The sequence below is a fragment of the Balearica regulorum genome, chromosome 25 (assembly GCF_011004875.1).
Source record: "Balearica regulorum gibbericeps isolate bBalReg1 chromosome 25, bBalReg1.pri, whole genome shotgun sequence".
NCBI lineage: Eukaryota > Metazoa > Chordata > Aves > Gruiformes > Gruidae > Balearica > Balearica regulorum.
Window position 1 is genome coordinate 6,340,822 of NC_046208.1, and position 27,208 is coordinate 6,368,029.

Genomic DNA, 27,208 nt, shown 5'->3' on the forward strand with positions numbered 1-27,208 from the left:
CTCGACCTTGGGGGGTGGGATTTCTTTTCCACCCTCCCCTACCAGCATGGAGGGACAGGGATACGGCTCCCTGTGCCCCCCAGCTATGGGATCCCTGATGTGGGGGGCTGAGAGCAGGTTTTGCCCCCCCCCCCCAAAGTGCGGGGGGCTGGGTGGGGGGGCTGCTTGGGGCAGGGAACCACCTCGCTGCTCCCAGCTGGGTCAGTAATAGGGTGGGGAAGGGACTTTTCCTACATTTTCCATGTGCCTCCACAGGTTTGGGCTGCTTAAAGCAGCTGGGGGGTTCAGGGATGAGGGTTTGCGGAGTATAAATTCGGAGAGGGCAGGTATTGGTGCTCCTCGCACCCCCCCATCAGCCAGGGGTGCTCCTCTGAGCTTTACCAAAACATTAAGCTGCCATCGCAGCCCTGACATCATTCAGCTCCAGAGTTAACGCCCTCTCCTGTGCAGCTAGCCACCACCTGGAGCTGCCTGCATGCAGGGCAGGGGCTCACTGCCCCCAGCACCCCCAAAACCGGGCACCCTGCCCACCCATAAAAGCAGCCTCTGACCTTAAATACCCCCCCAAATCTGACCATAATGACTGTGGCCTGAATCCGGCAGGATATATATAGGTCCCACTTCCCTGGGAAGGGGATGTGGACCTGGGAAACCCCCGGCTGCTGCTGGAGAGGAAGGGCCGAGCTGAGTCAGCTCCCCTCGAGGAATCCTGTTTGTCAGCAAACGTGGCAGCGGGCTCAGCCCTGACACCCGCAAAAGGCTCCTGGGCCCCATCCTGCCCTTCCCGTCCCCTCTGGGCAAGCGATGGGGGGGGGCCTTAACCCTGCACCCCCCAATACCAAACCCCCCGTGAGCACACCCGTAGGGGCTCGGTACAGTGCCAAAGCCCCCTCGTGCCCCAGGTACCCCCCCCCGAGATGCTGGATCTGTGCAAGGGCAGTGGGATGCGGGGCTCCCCCGTTCCTGGAAGGCATGGGGAGCCAGGGGGGGTTGTGGGGGGGGGAAGGAAATGCCTCTTTGAGTGCTGCCTCTCCAAGTGAAGTGCTTGCAGGAAGCTTTGCCAAGAGCTGCCTCGAGTGTGTTTGCGTTAAACAGCTGCTTCCCAACCCTCTGCATGGATTTGGGGGGGCACCCCCGCAAAGGGGATCCCACGCTCAGAGCCCCTCACCCTGGTGAGGCCAGAGGGATTGCAGATGGGCGGGGAGGGCCAGATCCGTCCCTCTGCCCTGGAGCCAGTGACCATGAACTTCCCACATGCATCAACAGGAAAGTGGGGTCAGAGCCACACGACCTTGACCCCTCACCACCGGCCATGTCCAGCCCTCTGCCCCGCGGCACCCCCCAGGCAGAGCCCAGAACTGCCCCCACTCCCAGGAACCCCCCCACTGCAGGGCTGCAAAGTAGCCCCAGGGTGGGGGTACAAGCTGGAGGGGGGGGGGCACAGCCCCTGGGGGGGGGGGGTGGGTGTGGAACTTCAACCCCCATTCCTGTGTGCCCCAGGTGCAGCAGGAACCGCCCGTCTCCCCCCAGTACTCAGCCAGATGCACCAGGGACAGATCCCCTCTGTGCCCCCCCCCCCCCCAATCAGGGACCCAGGGGTGGGCACAGGCTGCACCTCCCCCCCCCATCTCCCACACTTACACAGCACTACACCTCTCTGTTTATTAATAATATTAAATATACACACTGTTTTCTATTATTTTCTTTAAATAGACTTCTTTAAATGACTTTGTATAAAATATTTCAACATTTCATTGTATAAAAAAAAAAAACCAAACAAAACCAGAGGCAAAATAAATCTGACACAGCTTAAAGGCAAGTTTTCTCCCCCAGGAAGGGGACCGGCACAGTGTCAGCATCTCCTCCGTGGTGCAAATCGGTGCTAAGCTGGTGGCTTACACCAGCAGCGAGTTTGGCCCCAGCCTCCCTACTGCAGTCAGGGCTTTCCTCCTGATTTACACCAGTCCCTTACACTGGAAACCCCTCCTTTTGGTAGTCATAAATACACATATAAAAAAATTAATAGTAATGCTTTCTTTAAAAACAGGTTGGTTTGTCCACATTTTCTTCCATCATATAAAAATAATACTTCAAAACCCAAGAGCAGCGCAGGCCACGCTTCACATTCAGGGCCGGAGGGATGCTGCAGTGGGGCAGGATGCGGCCCGAGCCCGGGGTTTGGGGTATCTGCAGGGGTGGCACATCCCAAAACCAGGCTCTTCCCAAAGCCGGGGAGGGGGCCGAGCCAAAAAGCCCCTGGGTACCTGGCCGGGGCATCTCCATCTCTTACACCCACGTCAATCCAGTCCTTCCCTGGCCCCATTTCCCTTCTCTAAAGCGCAGTCACAAAAGAAATCCAGTCGCAGACGAGGCCAGCTCGCAGCAATAACCCTGTGAGGGGGCAACACGGGCCCCCCCGTAAAAATACTTCTGCAGGATAAAGACTTTCATCTGCTATACTGAAATAAAACCCTAACGGCACGACGGCGAGCCGAGGCCAGCTCGGGCGCAGGACCGGAGCCAGATCTCCGGCAGCAGGATGGGGACCGGGACGGTGCCAAGCGTCACCCCAAAGCCCGGCCCCGTGCGGGGACCGGTGGGTGTTAAATATTCACAGTGTGAGGGTTGAAGTTGCAAGTCGGGGCTGGGGTCATGCGGCCCAGGGAGAGCGGGAGTCCCGGCAACTGACCCCCCGCGGCGTCTGGGATGCTCCGGCTGAAGCCTCAGGAACAGTGGGGTGAAAGGGGGAGGCGATGGGTGCTGCTCCAAACCGATGGGTGCTGCTCCAAACCGATGGGTGCTGGGGTGGGAGAAGAGCCAGAGGATTTGGGGACCTGGTCCCCTCCATCTTCAGCCAGCACTGGCCACATCCAAGCGGGATCCATCATCCCGCATCCAGCGCCTCCATCACCCTGCTCAGCACCGCTGTGTCACACCAGCCACTGCCACCATCCCGGCAAAGCCCTTCGGTGACGGTCCGACACCTTCCAGCCCTTCACTTCCCGGTGCCCGGGGGTCCCACTCAGGGCACATCCCCCCATCCTCTCATCCCTGCCTGGGACGTTTTCGGGGTTGTCTTCTGCAGTCTCTGGCCACCAGCGTGGGGTGAGGGAGGAGGGAGCGTGAGCATCATGGCGGGACCACGGAGGGGCTGGGGCACACCGACCCTCCTTCGCACAGCGAGGAGCATCCAGATCCATCCCCCGAGCAGCTTCACATCCCACCTCGGGCCCTGGGGAAAGGAGGAGAAAGATGAGTGGGAGCTGAGACTCTGCCAGGGAGGGGGGAGCAACACATAAAAACCACAGGAAAAAATACTACACATTATATATATATAAGTGCTGGTAATGGATTAATGGGCTGCAAAACCACATGCTGGCAGCACTAGGGCACAGACCTGCTCCTCTCCGTGGCTTCCCACCCCCTGCCAGCAGCTGAATTTCCCTGCCCATGGCCAAGGTCGGTGCCAGGGGCGATGGCCCAGGGACTCGCCACTGTCCCCATGGGCTTGGGCCGGGCCCCTGTGGGGTCCCATCCAGCCCCTGCTCACCTCAGAGGTCCTGAGTCTCCAGCTCTGGACATCCCCTTGCTCCCTGCAGTGCCCTGCAAGGGAAAACCAGGGGGGCGGTTAGGGCAGGGTGACCCCAGGCAGGGGTCCCCAAAGCCCCCCCCCAAGCAGGACGGTATCCCACCCACCTCCTCTCTGGCTCCTCAGGGTCGCAGCTTCCATCTTCCAGTGGCCGCTCCAGGACCTGTGTGGAGGGAGGGGGAACAGGGAGATGAGCCCTGGGGAAGGGGCTCTCACCCCCACCCCGTTGAAGGGGGGGGGGAATATGTCCCAATAACATCCTCCCAACCCACTCAGCACCACCACTTGTTCCCCCCATCCCAAAACAGTGGGGATGGTCACACAGACCAAAAGTGAGTGGGGAAACTGAGGCAGGAGAGGAGGCTGGCACCAGCGAAGGGGTCAGGATGGGCTGGAGGGGGGATGGGCTTACCCTGGATTTATACTTGTAGAAGAGCAGCCCTCCCACAGCCAGCAAGATGCCCACCACGCTGGCCACCGTGATGTATATCAGGGGCTCCCAGTGGCATTCCCTGACGGCCGGCTCCTTCCTGTGCTGCTCTGCGCTCAGAACAAAGCCAGAGTCAAAGCTGGGGCCAGCCCTGCCGTCCTCAGGCTCCCGCAGCTGGCTCAGCCCCCAGCCTCGCACCCTCGCCCCGTCCCCAGGGCCGGCCGGTGCTCGGCCCCGCATCTCTGGGGCCATCCTGGAGAAACGGAGCTGCGTGACGGGCTCAGATGCCTCGGCAGGACGGATCCTGGCTCTGCCGCCCACCGAGCTGGTGCTGGGAGATGCTGCCACTGCAGTGGTCCTGAGCCTGTCGGGATGGTCTGGGAGGATGGAGGCTCCCTGCTTCTGGGCCAAATCCTGTAGCGGATGGCCAGCCACTGCTTCGGTGCCCCTCTCTACCAGCTCTCCATCCCCACGCAGGATGGAGATGTCCACGGCCACCAGGCTAAGGGTCCCAGCCGGATCCCGGAGAGCTTCGGCACTGTCGGCTGGAGCTGTCTGCTGCATCACAGGGGACGGTACCAACACCGTGTCACCTACGCTGGCACCCAAGACCTCCTCAGTCCCCGAGCCACTGTCCGTGCTACTGGGGGGCTGAGACGGGGCGTCTAAGTCAGTGAGGGTGGCATGGAGGCGGCCATAAGGGATCTGGGTGCTAGCGGGTGCCACTTCCCTGACGGTATGGGTGGCAGCAGAGAGGGAGGGCTGGGTGGCAGAAGGGAGGGCAGGGGACAGGCAATTGCAGTCAGGATCTGTCCCCACACCTGAAAGAAGCAGAGAAGAGACGGCCGTGGTGTCACCAGCCTCCGAGAGGGGCACAGCCAGCAGATCTGAGGTCGGGGCAGCATCCCCGTCCCTCCCCGCAGCCCCGGGCAAGCGGGTCAAACAGCCCCCCAAAAAAAAGGGAGAACAAAGGTGAGGCAGGGAACAGGCAGGGAGCAGGCAGGGACAGCAGCACAGAGATGACAAGCAGCGGGCAGGATGAAGCAAACCCGAATCACCGGGTCCCCTGAGCTGATGGCAACGGGTTATCCACAACTGGCAGGAGCCGGACGGTCGCATTTAACATCCCCCACAGCACGGGACATGGCCCAGCTCTGCCACAGACAGCAACGAGACGGCTCCTCCACGGGCATGCAAACACACAGCATGGGCGCTCACAAAAGCATGGACGGCAACACAGGCTCTTCCACCCCGGCGGGCAACACCTTCCCCAAAGGCTTCGTCAGGGGAAACTGAGGCACAGGGCAGCTGAACTGACACGGCTGAGGTCATGCAGCACATCAGTGGCAGAGGGGTCCCAGCGCCTCCATTTCTGTGTTACGCTCAACCCCGGCACTGGGGCTTTGAGACGGAGCCGAGCCTGATGCCTCCAGCCGGGCCGATGGAGATGCCTCCTTACCCCCCTCCTCAGCATCTCTCTGGCCTTGTTTCCAGGAGGATCCCACCCAAATCCCACCTCCAAAGGGTGACCAGCCCCTTCTCCCAACCCCAGCTCTCCCCAGACACAGAGCTCGCTGACACACCGCCAAGGCCACCCCGCAGGGACGGCCACCAGCCGAGCGACAGAGACGGGGACCAACGCAGACACGTGCCGTGCCCACAGCGCCCGCGTGTGCCCAGGGATGGGGACACGCGGCTGTCAAGCTGCTCCATGCAGGTGAGCCCAAGCACCCCCCCAGCCCAGCACGGATCTGTCGGGCAAAGGCAAAGCCTCAGCATCTCACCTGGTGAGGATCTGGCCTCCTCGGGTCCCAAGCAGGTCCTGCGGTAGACCTGGCTGCAGTCCTTCTCGAAGGTCTCCTGTTTCTGCAGCAGCTGGTTGATGTCCTGGAAGAACTGCTTCACCAGCACCAGCATCTCATAAGGGGAAGTGGTGAACTCCTCGAAGCACATCTGCGAGAGCTGGAGGAAGACCCAGGCTTAGCGTTGGCTCCACGACAACGCAGGACACTGGCAGCAGCGCCACGGGGTACCACGCTGCACCCAGGGCAAGGTTCGACCCCCCCCCACGGCTCCCTGTGCACACCCCATCTCTGCTCCACTTCAAGGTTCTGCCCACACACTCACCCCAGGATGCTCTGACACCCCATTTCACCCAAGGATGAGGACTCAGACCCCCAGCCCTGCAGATCTGGCACCCCACGAGGCAGGGGACACCGTACCTTTCTTTCCTCGTCATCTTCCTCCCTGATGCAGGGGTCAACGTTCTCGTCAATGCGGCTGTACATCCTGCGCACCATCTGCATCTTCTTGGCGTTGGACGAGTTCTCCTTGAACTCTGTCCGCTCCAGAATCTTGCCCAGCAAAGGAAAAGCAGCTTTCACGTAGCAAACCGAGTCATTCTGTGATGACCCCCACCAAAAAAAAGCAAGACTGGTTACTGGATGGGCAGAGGCAGGACCACTTGTCCCACTCTGCCTGGGGAAATTGAGGCACGGAGCCACAAAATGCCCTTCTACGGTCCCGCAGGCTGCCCGAGCTGGGACTCAGCCACCCGGCCAGGCAGGACGGGTCCCTCCTGGGCTGCCTCCCATGAAGGGGGACAGGAGAGAGGAGGTTGGGGATGTGGGGACTCCCCCGTGCACCAGCCAGCCCTGGTCCCTGTCCCCTTCTGTCCCCAGAAATGAGCTACTCACCAACTGCATCTTATTAATGAACTTGAAGGAGACCTGGCCCGGGTGCTGCATCTGGGTGTCAGCCTGGAAGGAGGGAGCAGGATGTCACCCCACAGCAGGGATAACACAGCGGGAAGGGCCAGTGGAGCCGACACAGGCACAAAGGGGTGCCTGAGCACCCCTGAATCCACAGGGCTAGGGTGAGGGGTCCTGCTCCCTCCTCTGCTTCATCCCACACCATCATCCTCCTCGCACAGATGCTTCCCTAAGGTTGAACCTCTGGCAGGGGAGAGCCAGGATCCCTGCTCCCACCAGGATGGCACGCTCTCCGTACCAGGGATGCCTGCCTCCGTCCACCTGCTCCCACCACGCTTCTCCTCCTCCTCTTCCTCCCAGCACCACATCAGAACCCAGCCCTGCTCGATTCTCACAGGATCTCCCCCACACCGCTAAAGCCAGGCTGCAAAAGAGCATCCTTGCCATGCAGGAGGTGGCCATGACACCCAGGTCACACATGCCCCGGCATCACACTACACTGGGGTCCCACACCAGCACTGCCACCCCCCCGTGCCACGACCCTTTCCGACAGGGGTGAAAACCCACCCCAAACAAGCCCCTTGCCTCCGGGCTGGCATCCCAGGCCGGGAGGGCGAGGGCTGCCAGAATTGCCAGCTGGTAATTCTGGCAGCCCTCACCCTTCCAGCCTGGGATGCCGGCCTGGAAACAATTGCTCCATTATCCCGCAGAGGCTGGAGCGAGGGTCGGCTCCTCCACCAGCGAGGAGAGGGCTGCGATCCCCAGCAAGGAAACCACAAATTTCATTCAAACCTGCTTCATCCCCTTTCCTTCCCCCCAATCATGCACCCACTTTTAATCCCCACGGGTTGCAAAGCAAAGGCTCCCCGAGGACACGGGGCACCGGGGCTGCAGGGACAGCTCGGGCAGAGGAAGCCAAGCTCGCGCATGCTATATCTGGCAGCTCCTGGCACCGCAGCTCAATGCTTAAAGAGGAAGAGGTAAAGCGAGTCCGGACACAGCGGTTATACCGGAGAGCTCGGTGCAAAGCAAGCAGGCAGCAAGGATTCGGAGGCGCCGCTATCACCTCTCACTCGCAGACCCCGTTCGCCGCAATGGCCAAATTTAATCTGTGACAACTGTGCAAATCCCTGCGTGCCCCCGATTCCCGTTTCTTCCCCGAGCATCTGCGTGATTCCCCACTCAGAGGTGAGCCAAGGGCCAGGGCGGGATCCAGTCCCCGCAGCCAGGATGAGGCCAGGAGTTGCCTCCCCATGGGGTGGGCGGGAGCACCCAGAGCTGCCCACGGGCCACGTGGGACAAAGGCACCCATCGCCTCAGCCCGGCTGCCTCCGGCACCCAGCTAGCCTGGCTGGCAGCCCCCCTCCTCGCTGCCTGCCACCCACCCACAGCCCCATCGCCAGCCCGGCTTCCAGGCAAGCAGCTGGACTCAGGAATGCAGCCGGATTCCTCTGCTTAACCCCTGCGCAGCCACCCAGAAAACACCACGGCCCCACAGCACCAGTCCCCTCCACCGCTTCCCCATCGTCCCTGCACCCACGCAGCCCTGCTCGTGTCCCCTTCCCAGCCACACTCCTGCCAGCTCCCGCTCCCCTCTTTTTCCATTTCTCCCACCGGCACTTTTCCACAGCCACCCTTGCTAAAGGACCGACAGCACGTCACCCCTCTGGTGCCCGCATGTCCCTCATGCCCATGGATGCTCAGCTCCTGGGTACCATCACTTTGCTGCTGGAGCTGAAAATAAGCCAATTTGCTGATTTTCAGCCCTAAATAAGGCCTGATTTGTGCCTGCCTGGCGCAGAATGAGCCCCCATTCCACAGCAGAGCCCAGGGAGGGCACTCACCAGCTCCTCCAGCTCGGCCAGGTGCTTCTCTGTGATGATCTGCTGGCAGTAGCTGTTCTGCTCTGTCTCATGGATGCTGCAGACCAGGAGGAAGAGGAGGGACGACAGCAGGGTGCAGCGGAACAGGCACACCTGAGCATGGCAGAGCAAAGGCTTGGCGCAGCACTAACGCCCCACACACACCTCTGAGCCCCCTGCCCTTCCCCACCCCCCCCGGAAGAGCCACCTTCGTGGTGGCCAGGACTTGACCAGAGTCCAGCTGGATGACCCCACCACAGTTCACCAACACCGTGCCCATTCCCATCCTGCTATTTTTAGGAGCGCCAGGTCAGTGGGCAATTTCCCAGTGCCTGGCATGGGGGTTGAGTGTCCCGGCCACCTCCACACTCCCCGTCAAACCCTTGTCCCCTCTCCAGCACCATTTCTCCGTCTCTCCTGCAAATCTTCTCCTCCACCCCGGCTCCAGGGAGCCATCTGACGCACTGACCCACCCAACCCCAAAAATCCTCTTCCCACCCTCCAGACCCCCCCCAGCCTCCAGTGCCTGCACCCGCCAGGCTCTTTCCACGCAACAGCTCTGGCATCCCCCCAAATTCCTCTCCCAATCCCCCTGCAAAGAAGCGGGGAGGCCCTGAACCGTGGCAGGACCCCGGTGGGCAACAGGGCTTGTCCCAGGGCTGAGACTCCCGAGGTGGGGATGGAGCAGCCCCCCCCCGGGGTGGGCACATGTACCCCCCCACCCCCCGGTGCGCCGGCATCGAGAGGGTGCCCGGGTGATGGGCGGTGATGGGGGTGGGGGGGAATTTCCCTTGGAGGCTGTCCAGAAATCCTCCCCTCTTGTGAAACTGCAAGATGCCGCCCGGGCCACCGCCGAGACACGGCCACGGCCGGAGCCTCACCCCGCCGGGGCCCGACTGGAGCCGGGGGACGGGACGGGGCAGAACTCGGAGTCTCTCCCCGCCCGCTCCGGGAACCGGGACGGGGCTGGGGCCGGTAACGGGGCCTCATCCCGCCGGTCCAGGAACCGGGACGGGGCTGAAGCGTCACCCCACCGGGAGCCGGGACCCCCGAAGCGGGGACTTACCGCATCCCCCTGCGTGACCGGGGCGGGGGGGGTGGGGGGTGTGTGGGAGCTGCTCCTCCCGGGGACCCCGCACAGGTGACAGCGGTCGCCGTGCCGGGAAAGGAAGGGGTTCCCCGGGCGGGAGTAGCGGGAAGGGCCGCCGTACCTTGGCTCCGAGGCGGGGCATGGGGGCTGCCGTGTGGCCGGGGCTGCGGCGGGACCGGAGGAGGCGGCGGCGGGGCCGAACGGGGCCGGGCTGAGCCGCCGCCGCCGCCGCGCGCCCCTTTATAGCGCCGCGACAGCATGTGGTTTATGAGAAAGGGCTGGCGGCCGGCCAGCGCCCGCGGCTGCGATCGGCCCCGCTCGGCTCCCATCGGCCCCCTTCGGATCGAATCGGCTACGCTCGGATTAAGTCGGCTAAATTCGGATCGAATCGACACACACACACACTCGCCCCAGCCCGGCTCGGCTCGGCTCGGCCCGGCTCGGGTGAGAGGCGGTACGGCCGGGTACACGTCCGTGCGTGCCGCTGGGCACACGCCCACGTGCACAGGTATATAGGCACATGTATGTGCACGCGCCAGGGACGGACACCCTCCCGTATGTGTGTGCACACCCCCTGCAACACGTACATACGCACACACGTGTGCACAGCACCGGGGCATGCACACACATGCTATTGTACGCGCAGCACCGGGGCTTGCACACGCATGTATGTGAGCGGTCACCCCTGGGCGCTTGTACCCATGTGCACGCACACACGTACACATGCCCTCGGGCTTGCACGAGTGTGTATGTGCGTGCTCTCCCCTGGGCACATGCACACACGTGACACCACGTGTACATGCATGCACAGACCCCACGCTTGCATGCACACAGACGTGCGTGCACACCAATGCAGGCACACCCATGCATATGTGCGTGCACACACCACCCGCATGCATACTGCCTGTGTGCACATTGTGTGTGGGTTTGTGTGCACACATACATAAAGCCCTACGTGCACACACGCTTGTGTAACCATGCAGCTGTGCACACCCCCCCAAACATACATTCCACATGCACACAGCGTTCCATGTTTATATTTGTGCACAAACCACAAATACACAAACACACCCCTTGCACACACAGCTCTACCCCACAATTCCACACGCAGCTTGCACAAACGCATTTGCACGCACACCAACGCACACCCCAGCGCGTCGGTGATGCCGACACGCGGCCCCGCTGCGACTTTGTGCCTCGCTCCTGCTCCACACCGTAAGTTTTCCTGCAGAAAATCCCGCGGGGGTTTGACAACCTTTCCCTCGCGGCACGCGCCCGGTTCCTCCCCGAAGCCCCTCCGCCTGCAGCCCACCGCGGCCGACATGCCCTCGAGACGCGGTTTTGCCGTGCAGAGGGTTACGGGCAATTCGGGAGCAGGGTGCCCTCGCGGCGCTGGGGTGCAGGGCTCAGGGCTCGTGGGTGTGCTGGGTGCTGGGAACAGCGGCGGGGTGGGGGAATTTGGGGTGTCAGCGTGTGAGCAGGGCAGCAGTCGAAGCGTCGGGGCCAAGAGGATGGTGAGAGGCCCCGGGGAGTTCCTGCGGCGGCTGGTTCCAGCTCCCACGGCTGCTTTCCCTATTGCTGGAGCCAGGCAGACACCAGGCACAGAGGTGTGAACGGATCCGTGCGCGTGGGCGCGCACAGATGGATCCGGGTGTGCAAGGACAGATCCATTTGCGTGGGCGCGCACAGACAGATCCATGAGCACGGACGGATCCACGTGTGCACGAGCAGATCCATTGGCACGGGTGCGCATGAAGGGATTGCGTGGGTGGATGCGTGTGCAAGGGAGTGCACAAGCAGCTCACGGGACGGGTCTGGGGACAGACAAACCACGAGCGCTGAGGTGCTGGGCACGCAGGAAGCCCTGTCCTCCGCTTTGGGGATTTTCCTCTCGGCTGCCTGTTTGTTTGCAGGCAACTGGAAACAATTAGTTGCCATGAGGCGAGCTGTTGCCTTGCAAAGTCTTCGTCACCCCAACAGAAGCACAAAGCAAAATAATCTGTAAACACAACTGGCTGCGGCTGTGACAAGGGTTCGGTGACAACGCGGCCACGTGTCGGTGACAGCCACCACATCCAAGCTGCGAGGAAGCGGCGGTATCTGCTCCCTCGGGCCAGAAAAGCCGACGGGGTTTCAGAAGCTGCTGAGGGTTTTTCCTGGAGCTGAGATAACCCCAAAGCAAGGGAAGGGCCGGGATCGACAGGGATTTGGGGATGAGGAAGAGCTGGGAGCCATCCGGAGATGGGGACAGCAGTGACAGCTCTGCAACAGCATCAAACCTGCACCGGTTTATGGGTGCTGTGTGTGTTCCTTATCACCCGTGGGTGGCCCTTAGCAACTGCCACATAAACATCGATGCTGAGGATGATGGGGACGGGGGGAGGAAGGACGCTGGGGTTAAAAATGAGCCATACGCACAAAATAACCCCCTTCCTCCCCCTCAAATACCAGGAGATTATCTTCGTTTTCTGCGATGAGCTGTCCTGGGAGCTGCAGCAACACCCGGCAGCGGGAGGACGCCATGGTGGGCACCCAAGGGACACAGCTGGGTGACGCCAGACACGGGGGTGACTCACGGGGACCCCGTGCCAGCGCGTGAGGCCCTTTACACCCACCGAGGACCACACTCCTCCTTATCTCACACACACACACCCCCCCTTTTAAGTGACCGGAAAAGTGTCACATCCCCGAGTCATGGGACAAAGGAGCGCAGGCAGGGGACAGTGGGATGGAGGGACGGCGGGATGGCATTGCATTCGGGTTAATAATCCACCCCCTGTGTGACGGAGGACGAAAGCAGCAGCTGCCTTTTTTTTCTGTTGTTTTGGCAGGGAAGTGGCTTTCGCCCCTCCTCCCCTCCCCAACCTGCCGAAATCCCTGAGTCACGGGGCAGAAATTAGAGATAGCAAGAGTGGCGGCGGGTGACGGTGGTGGCAGAGCACCCCCCGTGCCCACACCGCAGGCAGCAAAATTTGGGGAGGTAAAATGTCAGGTGCGGGGGGCAGATCTGGCTGTCCTTCTCCCAGTTGCAAACTGGGATCAGTGGCACTGTCACCGCCCTGGTACTGCCCGGGGGCCGCTATCTCCATCTCCGCCCGCAGCCATATCCAAGCCTTAGGGCTGTCACCCAGGGGAGAAAGGCAGGATGAGGCCGTAGGGGCTCGTGGGCATCCCAGGGGGACTCCCCATGTCTGCTGGTGCCCAGGCAGCAGGCAGAGGGGCTGCAGGATGCTCCCACTGCTGAAGGACCCGGACCAGACACCGGTACCATCCTACTTGCGACCACATCTCCGTGGCTGAGGTTAAAGCATCCCCTCAGGGAGCTGGAGCAACGCTGGTCGGGCAGCTTCAGCGATTCCCCCTCCTTCCATCCCCGATGGGAGCAGGAGCACATCCCAACCCGATGCCTCATTTTGGGAGCCCAGTGAGCACCAAAGAGGGGGTAAAGCCTGCAGCACATCTGAAGCCCTCCCAGCTGTGTCAGGGGACCAGCCTTGGGCTGCAAATGACCTCTGCGGAGAAAGTTATTTCCAGCCAGAAAGTGCTGCGAGCTCTTAATCAGTTCCTTCCCCGGTGATTCACCGCGCTGCCAGGACACTCTCCCCACAGCCGGTGGACAAGTCTCCCCGGGCGCTGCAGCGGAGCCAGGACCGTGGGCCCCCCCAGCACGACCCGGCCTGGAGCGGGGTGTGCCCAGGCTGGAAATCCCCGTGGGAAGGTCCCGAGCCAGTTCCTTGAGGAGCAGAGGAATGTGGGTGGCAGGCGCTCGCCCCGGCCCGCTGCCAGCGGTGGGGACTCAGGATGTCACGAGCAGGCGGCAGGATGAGGCTGGAGCCTTCATCCCGCAACGAGTCCCCCCTGCTTCCTCCCCTCCATCCCTCCCATGCCGCCCGCTCCAAACCGGGACCCTCTGTCCTGGTTTGGACCCCCCCTCCCCCGTCCAGCCCCCGTCACCCCCATGCTCGGGGTCCCCTGGCAGTAGCCCCTTCCCCATGGGGTGGGCACCCACGGGAGGGGTGCGCTGGCCGGATCCAGGCGCAGGGGAATCAGTGGCTGTCGGCCGGCCAAGCTGGGAGCGAGGGAACCGCAGGGTCAGGCTGCGTCCAGCGCCCGCGGAGAAAGTCCCTTTTTAGAGTTATCATAACCCGGGGTCCAGCCGTCCTCGGCCGCGGAGGCTCCCGGGGGACCTGCCACCTCCTTGGAGCGCGCTGGGGGGTCGCTGGGCAGGGATAAAGCTCAGCCCCTTGGCTCGGGGAGGGGTCGCCCATGCCAGGGGTGCATGCTCAGCAGCGAGGGGGGACAGAGGATGGGTTATGGCCCCACATGGGTCACCGGCGCTGAGTCACACCAGACTCCGGCTCCGCTCCTCCCTCCACCAAGGAATGTGGCTGGAGCCGGAGCCAAAATCCTTCCCGGGCGGCTGCCCGCCGGCACCCACCGAGGCTGGGGGGGACAACGGGGGGCAGGAGGTGCCACTGGCAGCCCCTCGGCTGCAGCAGTTTCAGGGTGGTGGCAGGAGGTTGTCACCCCATGACATCTCCATGCACTCACGCTCCGGGGGGGGGGGCTGCATCCATGGGTGCCCAGGGCTCCGCAGTACTCCCAGTATACCCTGAACCAGGGTGCTGGGGGGGGTGTCACAGCCCCCGGTGTGCCCCATCCCCTGCTCAGCCCCGTACAGGGAGCGTCTGCCGGCTCGGCATCACCCAGTGCTCGCGGCATGGTGCCGCGTGGGTGCAACCCTGGCACCCTCCAGCTCAGCCCATCTGGAGCCAAGCGGGTGCTGACCCACGGGGGGGTGCCGGGGGCTGCGCTGGCAGCAGCTGGGCACAGGTGGGGGACGGGCGGCCGAGCGGCGGCAGGGAGAGAGCAGCTCTGCGCCAGGACTGGGGGCAGGATGGGCAAAGGGCTTGGGAGCACTCCAGGGAAGCCTGGCCTTGGCGCCGGGGCGGGGGGGGGGGCAGCCAGGAGGGCTGGGGGGGTCCCTGGCTGCCGCCGGGGCTGGACACAAGCTCCTGCCAAAACCTCGCCAGGATGCCACGGCCCTCGGGCTGCCGTGATGGATGGAGACAGCGTCACCCGTGACCTTGGCACACGTCCAGGTGGCTAAATCCTCCCTTTTCCCCCCAAACTGGGCATCTGCACCCCACGTGGGTCCTGCCCCAGGGCATCCCCGTGGCACCCACAAATATGGGGCCGGAGGGGGTATTTCAAGCCACTGACCCCGAAGGACGGAGATGATGCCGCGGTGTCGCGAGGAGGGTCTGGAACCACCCTGGCCACAGACAGAGGAGCTGTTTGTCCTCCCCGCCGGGGCTGGTTGTTTATCTGCAGCCGGAGCTGTTTACATCAGCGACTGGCCCCGATCTCCGCCACGGACACACACGCGCGGGGCCTCGTCCCCAGCTGCGCCCCCCCGGTCCCCAGGTGCCACCGGGGCTTTGCCGGGGAAGGAGGGGGAGAGGGGACCGGTTGGGGTCTACGAGAGCCCTGGCGACGGCTGAGTCATGGCCTCATCCTGCTCCACAGCCAGCGGCCGTCCTGCCCTGCCGCTGGCAGCAGCTCTCCCCCACGCAGGATCTGTCCCCTGGAGCTGCAGCTCCCCTTTCGCTTCTGGCATCCTTGAAATCAAGGGGGACCCCCAGCCCCCAGGGACATCCCTGTCAGCCAGCGTGACACTCTGGGGGACAAGGGCCGGTCCCCGGGTGCTGCCGGAAGCAGCAGGGCTCAGCCCACATCATCTTCCTCGCTGCGGATGGAGACTGAGACAAGCGCCTGTGGGGCCGGCTGAATGGAGAGCTGGACAGAGGGCTGGACAGACGGACTGACCATCACCCACCAGACCCCCTGCAGCGTGCAAACCCCCATAATTTTATTGCCTGATCCCCGAGGGGGGGCTGACGGGTCCCTAAGCAGGGCTCAGCCCCCAGGAGAGCCCCACGCCCGGGGGGACACACATGAAGGGCCCCGCTCACCAGAGAAGGAGCCCTCGCCTCCCGAAAGGAGAGGCTCCTGCCAGGAATTCGAGGCATTACTCAGCCCAGCAGCCATGGAGCAGCTGTTTTGGTGGAGCAGAGCCTGTTTTTCATGAGCAGCAGAGGTTTTAACACCGTAAAGCTGCCTCGTCCCTCCTGCCCGTGGTTCCAGGACGGCCACCGAGAGCCCGAGCCCCACCTGGGGGGACGGGATGGCAGGTAGAGGGAAGGCGGCGGTGGTTTAACCGTAATGAACCTTGGCTGTGAGAGCCGCCCTGTGGCTCCGTGCCTTTTCGATCGCAAGGAGGCATTTCAGACGGATGTTCGGAGGGATTGCGATGCCGGAGGAGCCACCAGTGCCGGGTGTGCCGATGCCACAACACACACGTGCTGGCAACCTGGTACCCTGGCTCAAGGCTAAGTTGTTCATTTTGGGCTGCAAACAGGAGATTTGGACTCTCTGTGATGGCAGGCAGGGGTGAAGGTGGCAATAAGAGGGTGAAGGGGAGTTTTGGGGCGTTGCAAAAAGCTCTCCAGTCTTTCATTTCTCCAGCCAAACTCTGTGCTTGGGAAGGGTCTGGAATCCACTCGGGTTTATTAAAAGCATCTTTCAGGCTCTGGGAAACAAAATAAATGTGTTACAAACATCAGCTCTGACCCCCCGCTTCCAGGCAGCTCGGGTCCAGCATCACAAGAGGCGACACGGGTGCCGGCATCTCTCGGTGAAAAGCCATCGGCTAGTGAGCACAGCCGCTCCTGCCGCTCCCACGCTCCCCAGCCAACACCGATGCTAAATCTGGCCTTTCCCATCTCCCCCGCAGCTGACCGAGGTGCTCCTGCCCCATCCCGGTAACCTCAGCTTCCCTCCCAGGGACATTTCCCATCCTGATGCTTTCCCCCTTTTCCCCATCCTCTTACCCCCACCCATCATGACCCCTATCCCCCCCCCGAGAGCAGAGCCGAGCAGCCCCCAGCTATGGGGCAAACTGGCTCCAGCAGTTTGCAAGTGGTTGGAGACTCCAATTTTGAAGCATTTTCTGCTTTTTCTAAGAAAACTAATGGTCCTGTCAGCAGGTGAACTGGTTCCTTGCTCAGCCAGGGAGCAAAAGCCACATCCCGCTCTGGGAAGTGTTGGCCGTGCTGTGGATGCAAGGGGGGGTGTTTTAGCAAAGCTAGAAAGTGGGGTGTCCATGCAGGCATGCAGCAAAGCTGGTCAAAAGTAGTGTCCCACAGCAGTTTTGGGGGGGACTGTGGCTCATGCTTAGAGGAGGAGATGCTCCAGGGTAGCCCAGATCGCCCTCCTCCTGACCGATAGCACCGGATGTGCCCGGCCGCTGGGTCATGCACCTATGCCAAGAGCATTGTATCATCCCTGGGACGGCACAAACAACCTTCAGCCGCCACCAGAAAAACACAGGCTGATGCATCTTGGCATGTGCTGCTGTGCCTCCGCCCATCCTCCCACCCGGCAGCCCTCCGGCCTGCGGGACCGCCGGCAAAACGGCCCCACAGCCCCTTCGAAACCCTGTGGAGCAACACGCTGTCGCAACGGGGCGGGCGGAAACGGTACCCGGAGAGGCTGAAGAGCACAAAACCACGATAGGGAACCTGCAAGGGTGCTTGTGGCCCCAGAGAGAGGGCGCTGCTCAGGGGGCCCCTCACCTGGACGCTGAGTTTGGGGTCATCTTCCATGTCCTTGCATGGGGAGGATGCAGGATAGGGGGCCCAGATGCTGAGTCCCTCCAAGTCATGGAGAGTCAGCAGCCCCCCGGCATGATTTCTCCCACCCCAAGCAATGGATGGACCAAGGATCCCCAAATATCTTGGAAAGGCTTAAGTCTAGGGACCGAGATGAGCCGGGCAAGTCCCAGCTCGACAAGGAGACCCAGGTGTGAGCCAGGGCCCATCCATCCCAAAACCCGCTCCCAGCCATTGGGAAGGGGCTCTGTGCCGCTCCCCCTTCCCAGCGATGCCACGGGGCCAGTCTGCTGCTGCCACCCCCCAAGCGCTTTGTAATTAAGTACAATCCAGCGGAATTTCATCCCACAGCCACTGCTGTCGCATCTGGAGGCTGGTGTGGTCTGCTTGTAGCCGCGCTTCATTTCCAAGCAACCACAAGACTTTTCCATCCTCTTTTGATTAGCGTGCAGTTCCTGCCCCAGAGCCCTCCGCCAATTTGCCCCGAGCAGGGCTGGGAGCCCCACGCTTAGCCGGGAGCCTCGGCCGTGGGGTCCCCGTCTGTTAAAATTCACGATGACCCCCTGGCACGGCTGTGCCATCGGCTGGGGACAGAGCCCGGCTCCCGGTGGCTCTGTGATGGGGACCTGCCTCCCCCCAGCAGGCAATCCCGCTTCCCAGAAAACAGCCCCAGGATGGGAAGCGGCAGCTGATCAAAGGGGAGCTGCCCTACGTCCTCCCAAGCCAAGGGCTGTGCGGCCAAGCTGGAGGCTGCGCCGGGCTCTTACGCAGTCAAAATACCAGGGCTTTGCTCAGCCTGGTGCTGGTGGCACCACTCCACAGCCCAGCAACTGTTCCCAAGGGTGGGGGGAGCCCCTGGGTGCCCCCAACACCCCTCCCGGGGCAGCATCCAGCTGCAGAGAGGATACAGTCCCCCAATCCGTTCTCCTTGATGGGTGGCATAAACCCCTCCAGGAGGTCCTGGCTCTCAGAGCCCTGCCACCCAACATGTCCCTTCTGCTGTCCCTGTGTCCCCAAGCCCTCCCCGGGCCCCATCCCTGCTCCTGGCGCTGCAGCAGCAACGGCTCAGCCACATCTGGGGCTGATTTTCCGTGCAAAGCCACATTCGCCTCTGGGACGCAGAAGCCGCTCCAGGAAACCCCGCAGGAGTGAAGGAAACAGCCCGAGGGCTGGCTCAGGATGTGGTCGCTTGACCAGGAGGAAAATGGAGCTGGAGGGGCAGTGGGGGAGTGCTGCTGGATGGGGGCAGAGGCAGGAGAAACCCCCCCCCGCCGCTCGCCCAGACCCCGCCAAGAACAGTCTCGTCGTGGCCCTGGGGATGCGATTACACCGAGCTGGAAACATGTCCTGCCTGCGAGCCCAGACGCTCCATGACCTCACCACCACGTGCCTCCAATGAGGAAGGAAAAGAGGAAACTTATCTTTTCTTTTCTTTTTTTTTTTTTAAGAATAACCTTTGCCCGAACTTTTCCTGGGGGAGAGTGTGACCCACGGCCAGCACCACTCACCCTTTCCACGACAGCGAGCATCACCCCGGGGTGACGGTGAACCCTCCCAGCCCACGCGCCGCTCCAGCTTCACTCCCGCACCCCCAGGCCGTGCTGATGGCTACAGGGACATGGCTTCCAGCCATGCGGAGCTGTGACCCACCTCCCCAAACCCACCTCTGCCTTGTCCCCGGGGCACAGCCACCCCTCAGGGCCCCCCTAGGCACTGGACAGGGCTGTCACCATGCACCTATGGGTGCTGCATCCCCCCGCCCATTGCACATCCTTAATGCGTGTAGAACTGAGCTCGAGTGGCTTCACAATGCAGCCACCAGCATTAGGAAATAAGGCCAAGGGAAGTTGTGCCCGGGCTAATAAACACATCGAAACCGTTTGTGGTTTCCGCATGGGTTGCACCCTCCCACTCCTACCCCCGTGGTGATGTCCCCCAGGGGCTCACGGAGGGCAGAGCCATCGGCTGAATCCCCATCCCACCCCAGGGCTGATGCTGGAGCCACCGGCAGACACAGGAAGGGAAATGCCCATTAAAAAGAAAGAAAATATTAATTCCTCCCAGTGATCATGGCACGGTGCCAGGATGGAGCCCACCTCCATCCCCAGGGATGCCAAAATTACACCTGGCCACAGCAGGGACCTGGGCAGGACTCAGAGCGGGGACCCTTTGGCTACCCTGAGTTGATGGAAAGCCTGCGGAAAAGCAGGACACGAGCTGGGATCAGCTCCCTGGGAAAAGCCCAAACCACTGAGAGCTGCTAATTCCTCCTGCCCAGTGGCAGGTCTCTTGGCTGGGAGGTCCAGGCTTGGTTGGCTTCGCTTCAGCCCTTCCCCTCGCAGATGAGGCTCAATGTCACTGCGAGGTACCTGACCCCAAAAGCTTTGGGGGGGAAGAGCCAGGAAAGCAGCTGGAGCCATGGCTGCCCCCCAGCATGGAAAAAAATTAAACTGGAGTCACTCATGTGCTGAAATCCCCTTTTTTGGGGGAAAGGTTTACAGCAGAGAGCTGAGCAGCACATGGGGTGCTTCCCTGCACCCCAGCCCCTGTCCTGGGGGGATCGTGCTTCACCCAAACCCACCAGGCTGAACATCTCAGGGTGCAGATGGAGCCTGAGTGTCAACCCCACCCTGAAACACCCCACGAGCTGTCGCAGCACCAGCCACGTGGTGACCACGGGTGATCCCAGCGACTCAGAGGAAGGGAGCATGTGCCCCATCCCCACCCCAGGCCCCCCCCAGTGCAACCACGCTGGCCTCATCCCTGCCCCCAAACCCACCCCAGAGCCCAGCCTGGGTGCCGCGAAGACAGACGCAGCTCCGAGCACCTCTGCAATGCCCACAGCCACCCCACAGCCACAGGACACACACCCCACCACCACCCCCACCCTCATTTCAGAGCACGAGGCATCTGCCACAGGAACACCTCCAGGCTGCAGATTTAAAAAGAAATAAAACTTAGCCTCTATCCATGAAGCTGCAAACAAGCTGCCAGCTCCTCTTCATACAGCACCCGGCCCTGGGAGCAAGCAGGACCTGAGCTGCTATTGCAATCAGGAGAGAAGGGATTGGGACTGGGATTGGGACTGGGATTGGGACTGGGACTGGGATTGGGACTGGGATTGGGACTGGGGCCCACCAGCCTCCCCCATCCCTCCAATCCCCTTTTGTTAATCCAGGGGCACAAACTGATCCCACCCGGTATCAGGACCAGCACTTGGCGGCTGGTTTCTGTCAGCTCCCAGGGCTCACCTGGCCCAGGGCAGCTGGGCAGGATGCGGCTGAGCATCATCCAAGCAGCTTTTATCCCCTTGGAAAGGAAAAGGTGGATCGGGGTTCTGCAGGGCTGAGCAGGGGGATTTCCTGCAGCCCCCCCCCACCTTCCCAACAGGGCTGTGCACGCTGCGGCACTGCCGCTGTCACAGGGCAGGACACAGCTCCTGGAGGGGTTGGGGCGGGGGGGGGGGGGGCTCAATTTGGGGGGTGTTCGGGCAGATGCTTCGCATGCCAGAGTCACAACTCGTCCCCTACACACACCCAGGATGCTGCTTTTGGGCTGGTTTCCCCCAATCTTCACACATTCCAGCCAGGCTCCACTGCTGAGTCACGCTTGGCCATGGAGAGGACAAGGGACCTTCCCACCACCTGCCCACCCTGACAAGGAGAGACCCATCGAAACTGTTCTGAAAAGCACTAGCACCCTCATCTCCAGGGCTCCCTCATTAATGGGGCACCCACGTCTCTGGGGCACCCTCAGCTAGTAACGGGGCACCCACATTAATAGGGCACCTGCATCTCCAGGGCACGCTCATTGATTGGGCAGACACATTAATGGGGGACCGTCACCTCTGGGGTGCCCTCGTCTCCAGGACACCCTCAGTAGTGGGACACCCTTGTCTCCGGGACAGCCTCACTTCAAAGGCACCCTCATCTCAGAGGCAACAGCATCTCTGGGGCACCCTTGTTAACCGGGCACCCATATTAATATGGAAACCTCATCTCTCGGCACCAGTATTAACTGGGCACCCTCATTAATAAGACACCCTCCCCTCCCGGGCACCCCCCCCGCAAGCATCGCCTTCCACTCCCTCCCATACAAGGGTGCAAGCCCTGTTTTGGCAGCCCCATGGGTGCGATGTCCCTGTGGAGCATCCCAGGGACATGGGGACTGGGTGCCCCCGCAGGTACCCCGAAGGCAGCCGGAGCTGGGGAGCGTCTATCGCCTCTCTGTCCATCATGTGAGCAGCTCCGGGCTTGGCTTTGTGCTTGCAGAGCTTGGAAACCAGCTGTGGTTTGGGAAAAAAGAGGAAAATTTGAGTTTTCCTCCTCTGTAGAAATGAGACCGGGGGAAGGAGAAGTGGCTCCGGATCCTGGGCAGCCCCCGCGAGCCGCTGCTTGGGTTTCCTCCCCGAGCGTTTGGGGGAGGATTTTATTTAGCTGATACAAATGATATTTGGGGCACTTTTTATTCCAGTTTTCTCCTGGCAACAGGCCGAGATGAGTCAGAAATCCAAAATAAAGAAAAATAAATTTAAAAATAAAGGGACGAAACTCCCACCCCTCTTGTAAATAATAACTGTGCAGCTTGTGCCGGAGCTGCCGGATGGAGCTGCAGAGGCTGGAACCAGCACAAACACCCCGAGTGCTGGGTGGTGCCCCGGGCCAGATCCTGCAGGATTTTGGGATGCTGAGTGGTGTCCCAGGCCAGATCCTGCAGGATTTTGGGGTGCTGGGTGGTGTCCCGGGCCAGATCCTGCAGGATTTTGGAGTGCTGGCATCACCGGCTCAAGGCCAGGTTACTCTGGGATGCGTTCCCGGCTCCGTGCCTCTGCAGTCGGTGTGTCAGGCATTGAACATCACTTCTCAGGCAGAAAAAGCCCGCGCCAGCCTTCAGCGCCGAGCAGGATTTTGGCAGGGTGATGGGCTTACTCAGGCTGGAAAGGAGCCGGCCCTTCCCAGGAGCTGGGGAGGAGATTTAACCCCTCCGGTCACCTCCATCTCGCCTCGTCGTGCCCATCCTGTAGCGCTGGCCGGTGACTGGAGGTGACACCAGCATCGTGCCCCTGGTGCAGTGCAACCGGCTGCTTTCTATGCCCCAGAAATTTGGGGCCGGGCGGGCGGTCCACACGGGTATTTGAAAACAGCCAACATGGTTTGGCCAGACACACTGCCCGGCGCTGCCGTGGTGCTTCTTGTCCTCACTGCGGCCGCAAATCCCTACCGTCCCTCCGAGGGGTTTTGCCAAATATGACCCCAAAGCGGCGGCGGAGCCGGGGCGGCTGCAGACCCCCCAGCGCCTCCTCCACAGCTGGTTCCTGTGCCAGCATCTGGGTAATGCCTCTTGCCAGCTCTTAATTAACAAACGTTATCAAAATGCCTTCCGGTTTGAGTGGCGCGGGCCCCGTGGGTCGTGCAGCACCGTCGAGCAACGCTGTTTACAGCTGACGAAGCCCTGCAACGGCCTTCGGCGCCGGGTTTTGGCAGGAGCGATGGACTTACTCAGGCTGGAAAGGAGCCGGCTCTTCCCGGGAGCAGAGCTTTAACCCCTCCAGCAAGCCAGGCTCCATCTCAAGTGCATCTTCCCAAACCCCCTTCTCTCGGCGTGGGGTCACCCTTGGGTGCTGGTGGGTGCAGAGCCCCGTGCCGTGTACCCCGGGAGGTCCCACGGGACCTGACGTGCCCATTTCTGCTGTTGTGTTTCTGCATGCCGGAGCCGGCTGTATCTTGGTCCTCCCCAGAGCAGCAAGATGCTGCTTGAAAATTCAAAACAAAAAGGGGGGGAACGTTATAAGTAACCAAAACAAATAGCCCAAACAAACCCCTAGCTGCAAGGGGACGAGGAGGACAGTGCCCTGTGGAGCGTCCCTTCCAGGGGCCGCAGAGCAGGGCTTTCCTCTCCCTCTGCCCCAGACTGTCCACAGCCCCAGGTTTTTGCAGTCTGCGCTCTTGATGTCTGGGTTGGCACCCCCCTGAAAGCCAGAAACATGCCGCTTTGTTATGATTTTATTTTATTTAAACGCAAGCTGACATTTTCAAGCAACTGCCTGATGTCAGCATCCACAGCCAGAAGGTCCCTGTGTATGGGCTGGGGTGTCTACAAGCCTGAACCATCCCACCTACCACCCCAGGTTCAGCTCTTCTCTGCGGCCTCCTCTGAAGGATCGGATGAGCATCCTGCACCACCACTCCAGCCCTCGCCTGGAGGGAGCCGAACCCCAGCTCCTCCGTTGACACCTCCACCTCTACCAGACCTTGAGATGGCTCAGAGACACTCAGGTCCCTCCTGTCCCATAGACCAGCCTTGGCCAAGGCATCTCCAACCAGACCAGAGAAGACCAAGGAGGTCTGAATCTGCAGGCACCAGCTCAGACCCACCACATCCCTCCAGGACCATCTGCGTCCCATATGAGCAATGACACAGTTCACTCCGTGACTCCAGGAAGCTGCTGGAGGCACCTCGAAGGCATCAGCCATCTCCCAGCTTCAGGGACCTCAGTCACCTTCTCTTCCCTGTCCCTTAAAAGCCACTTAAAAGCCACTTTGGAGGCTGAACTAACGACTGGGACATGCTCAGATGGCAAAAATCATCCACAGGGGACGCAGAGCACCTTCGCCTTGCAACTCCTCTCCATCAGTGAATCACCTGGGTTTGCTATTCCCTTACCTTTCCCATGTCCATCGGTGACACGGCCATCGGACACCTTCCAAACCAGAAGAAAAAGGCACCAGCTTTTGGTTGGATTCGTGCTGAAGATGCTGCCTGGAGACCAGAGACATGCCCAAAAAAAAGAAAGAATGTCCAAGCATTCAGAGATTTAGATACTCTTCTCCAAAAACTTATGTAGAACAATTTTAGGACCTGATCAACCCCTTGCCGGTTGGCAAATGGTCTTGGACACTCATGCCATCCAGGCACATGTCCCTCCTGGTGCCCAGCAGAAGCTGCACTGGGCTGAATAGGATGGGCGAGCCAAGGGTTTCTCCTCCCTGGCCAACTTCCCATGGGAGTCAAACAACAGAGAAGGTCAAACATTTTCTATTTTTAGTATTTATCAATGGAATGACATTTTCTGGCAGGAAACAGTTGCTTTTTGGGGGAAAAAACAGCCATTTGTGTCCCAGTAAGCCCCAACTGTGCTGCTCTGGAAGGGATGCTGGGGGACTTGGGGCACCCAGACTCCTGTCCTATGCCTCCCGTGGGATCGGGTACTGTGTGCAAGTGTGGGAGATGCCACCTGACAGCAGAAGCAGGAGGTGGGATTTTGCATAAAACACCCTGTAGTGCTCCTAACCCGGCTCCAATTCCCCCCTTTCAGCTCCGTGCCCTTTTGCACCCACCTCTTACCCAGCTGACACCTCTGAGGATAGGAAGGACCCAAGACACATCCGATGACGTATGAGGAGGAACCCACCCCATCTGATGCCCTGGGAACCGCCTGCCATGGGCTTTCCCCACCCATATCACGCCGCGTCTCCCACCAGCCCACGCAGATGGCATCTGGTCACCCTTTCACAATTTCCTCCGGAGCTTCTCCATCAAGCAAGACGTCACAAACCCGTGCTCGGCGGCACGCTCCTCGCCTGTCCCCTGCCAGGTACTTCAAGGGTTTGCTCCTGAATCAATCCCACCACCCACAAGGTCTCCTTGAGCGTTGACTCAGCAGCACATTACCTCGGGAAGGGAACTGCTCATCACAACCCACCACGGCATCGCCCGCTCACAGCCTTTCTTGGCTGCGCCCTCCGCACCCCGACCAGCTCAGCATCATGTGCTGCCGTCACCCATGTGCTGCTTTATTCACCGCCTTCACCACCCTCCCTGGAAAGATGCCGGTCAAAATGTGTTTTCTCTGGAAACAGTCAGCCCCACCGCTTGACCCCATCCTCCTCCTCATCGTGGCCCCAGGCTCAAGATCTAAAAGCAAATCTCACAGGTCTCTGACCAGCTCTGGCTGCTCCATCCAGGCAAGAAACTCAGCTCATTTTCTTCAAGGGAAGAGTTGGGGCTCCGGGCTTTGCCGAGCTCCTTTTGCTGCCGAGACCCAGTGGGGTCCCTCAGCCCCCCAGGATGAGGGATTTGGCAGCTGAGCTCTGCTCACCCCTGAATTTGTGGGGGTTTAGGGGTGGAGGAAAGTTCCAAGGGCCAGATCCTGCTGCTAGAGACGCTGCTGCTCTGGAAAGCCTTTGGGTTAGGTTCACCCCTGGTTTGGGCAGTGATGGTGAGAAGGGAAGGGGTGGGAGGCAGGATGGAGAGGCAGCACCGGGGCAATGGAGACGTCGACTTTTCCTATGGGGGAATTCATCCCAATTGCCAAAATCGGAGCAGAATAAACCCCTTTCCAAACTCTCCTTGGGCTCGCTGGGTTCCCTGGACTGCTCAGGCTTCCCCATGCTCTGCACATCAAGGACTCATTCCGCATCCCGCAGAGGGACACGTCCACGGGTAGGGATGATTTTGGAGGTCCCACCTCCCTGCCCTCTCCACCCCTTGGCCACATCTCCCAGCTGGTGCTTACCCCAAAACTCATCCTTCCCCCGGCGCCCAGAGCATGGGAAGCACTGAGAAGCACCTCCAAAGCCTCCAGGGATTTGCAGCAGCTCGGCCACCCCCAAACGGGCTGTAACCTGCTCGTTTGCATGCCCTCGTCACCTCTAATTAAACCCTTGTGTTGCCAGTGCCCTTTCGGCCCCCACCACCTCTGGAAATCCCCATGCCGCGGCCAGGCTGCGCTGCCGGAACGAGAGACGGTGAGGAGCGAAGCAAGATGGGTCTCCTGCATACATGGGTGGCCCCAGGAACGCCGGTTTTCCCGCTTCACCCCAAAAGTAAGATGCTTTTTGCAGGTGTGTGGCCAAAGGCGTGGGGCCAGCTGCTTCTCTGGAGGTTAAAAAAGCTTTTGCTGTGGCCGTATGTGCCTTCACGGGGCTCCTGCCCTGTCTGTGGGCTGGGACGATGGCTCAGGATTTCGGGGGGACCCAGGTGATCCTTGCATCCCCAACGCTCTGCAGCGCGTGCAGCTCCCTCGCTGCTCTTTTCCATTTCAGTCTCTTCCAAACATAAAAAACCTCAAGGTCCAAAGGTCTCCAGTCTCCAGCCAGGTCCCTGCGGCTGAGCCAGGAGCTGCCGGCCATAGGCATCCCCAGCTGAGCTGGGCACGGGTGCCTGCCACCCTCCTAACCCCCAGTGCATTGTCTGCTTGCCAGCACCTCCATCACCCTCCAGAGATGAGAGAGGGAGAAAAAAAATCATCAACAGGTTAAAAAGCAGAGGAGGAGGAGGCTTGCTTCTGGGGTGCTGCTTCTGAAAAGCCTTTGAGGACGTTGCTGCAGGGATTTGGGAAAGAAAATCCCCGGAGATCTCCTCCTGTTCCTCCGAAGAGACAGGATTCAGCAGCATGCTGGCAAAACTGGGATGACCCAGAGCAACAAGAGCCAGTATGCCCCAGAGCCACGGAGCTCGGGGCGCTGGGCTTGGGGCTGGGACCCTGAGGGGACTCCAAGGATGTTCCCAGGGAAGCGAGGGGTTTGGTGGTGGTGCTGAGCTGGGACCTCTGGGGATGGCCGGGGGGGAGACGCAGCCCCCAGCAAGTCCCCAAGGCAAAGGGACACAGCAGGGTGACGGGGACCCAGCGGTGGTTCTCGGTGCCGCACCAGCTCCCGTGGTGGCCATGCCAGGTGGGTGCCTAAGCCCCTTGGCAGGACGTGACCCCGGTCCAGACCTGCAGGAGCATCCCCCAGGCACTGCCGTGGCTGGGCACCCACCTGGGACTCCCCGTGCTCTGGCTCCGACTCCGCTCGTTTGGCGAAGACGGGTCTAAAACCAGGGAGAGGACAGTGGGGTGACCATGGGTGGG

The 27,208-nt window shown here is 61.2% G+C and overlaps 1 protein-coding gene and 1 long non-coding RNA gene across 3 annotated transcripts in view; both read right to left on the reverse strand.

Annotated features, from left to right (window-relative positions):
* Positions 1–1,648: 1,648 nt before the first annotated feature.
* The window catches only part of CSF1 (colony stimulating factor 1), a 93,925-nt gene continuing 68,365 nt past the window's right edge, over positions 1,649–27,208 (reverse strand). Inside the window, exons 2-10 of one of the 2 annotated variants that reach the window (XM_075776128.1) lie at positions 9,804–9,847; positions 8,575–8,706; positions 6,716–6,778; positions 6,242–6,421; positions 5,804–5,981; positions 4,002–4,840; positions 3,697–3,752; positions 3,551–3,603; positions 1,649–3,232 (exon numbers count right to left, since the gene is read on the reverse strand). In XM_075776128.1, coding sequence (XP_075632243.1) covers positions 3,552–3,603; positions 3,697–3,752; positions 4,002–4,840; positions 5,804–5,981; positions 6,242–6,421; positions 6,716–6,778; positions 8,575–8,706; positions 9,804–9,824 — 1,521 coding nt within the window. In that variant the 5' untranslated portion in view covers positions 9,825–9,847 and the 3' untranslated portion in view covers positions 1,649–3,232; position 3,551. Of the gene's footprint in view, positions 3,233–3,550; positions 3,604–3,696; positions 3,753–4,001; positions 4,841–5,803; positions 5,982–6,241; positions 6,422–6,715; positions 6,779–8,574; positions 8,707–9,803; positions 9,945–27,208 lie in introns of those variants that run through there. The other variant, XM_075776129.1, reaches the window with a different exon arrangement.
* On the reverse strand, positions 16,060–20,725 carry LOC142605188 (uncharacterized). The gene is made up of 2 exons (XR_012838919.1): positions 20,553–20,725; positions 16,060–16,274 (listed from the first exon to the last, which is right to left on the reverse strand). It is a non-coding gene; the product is annotated as an uncharacterized LOC142605188 (long non-coding RNA).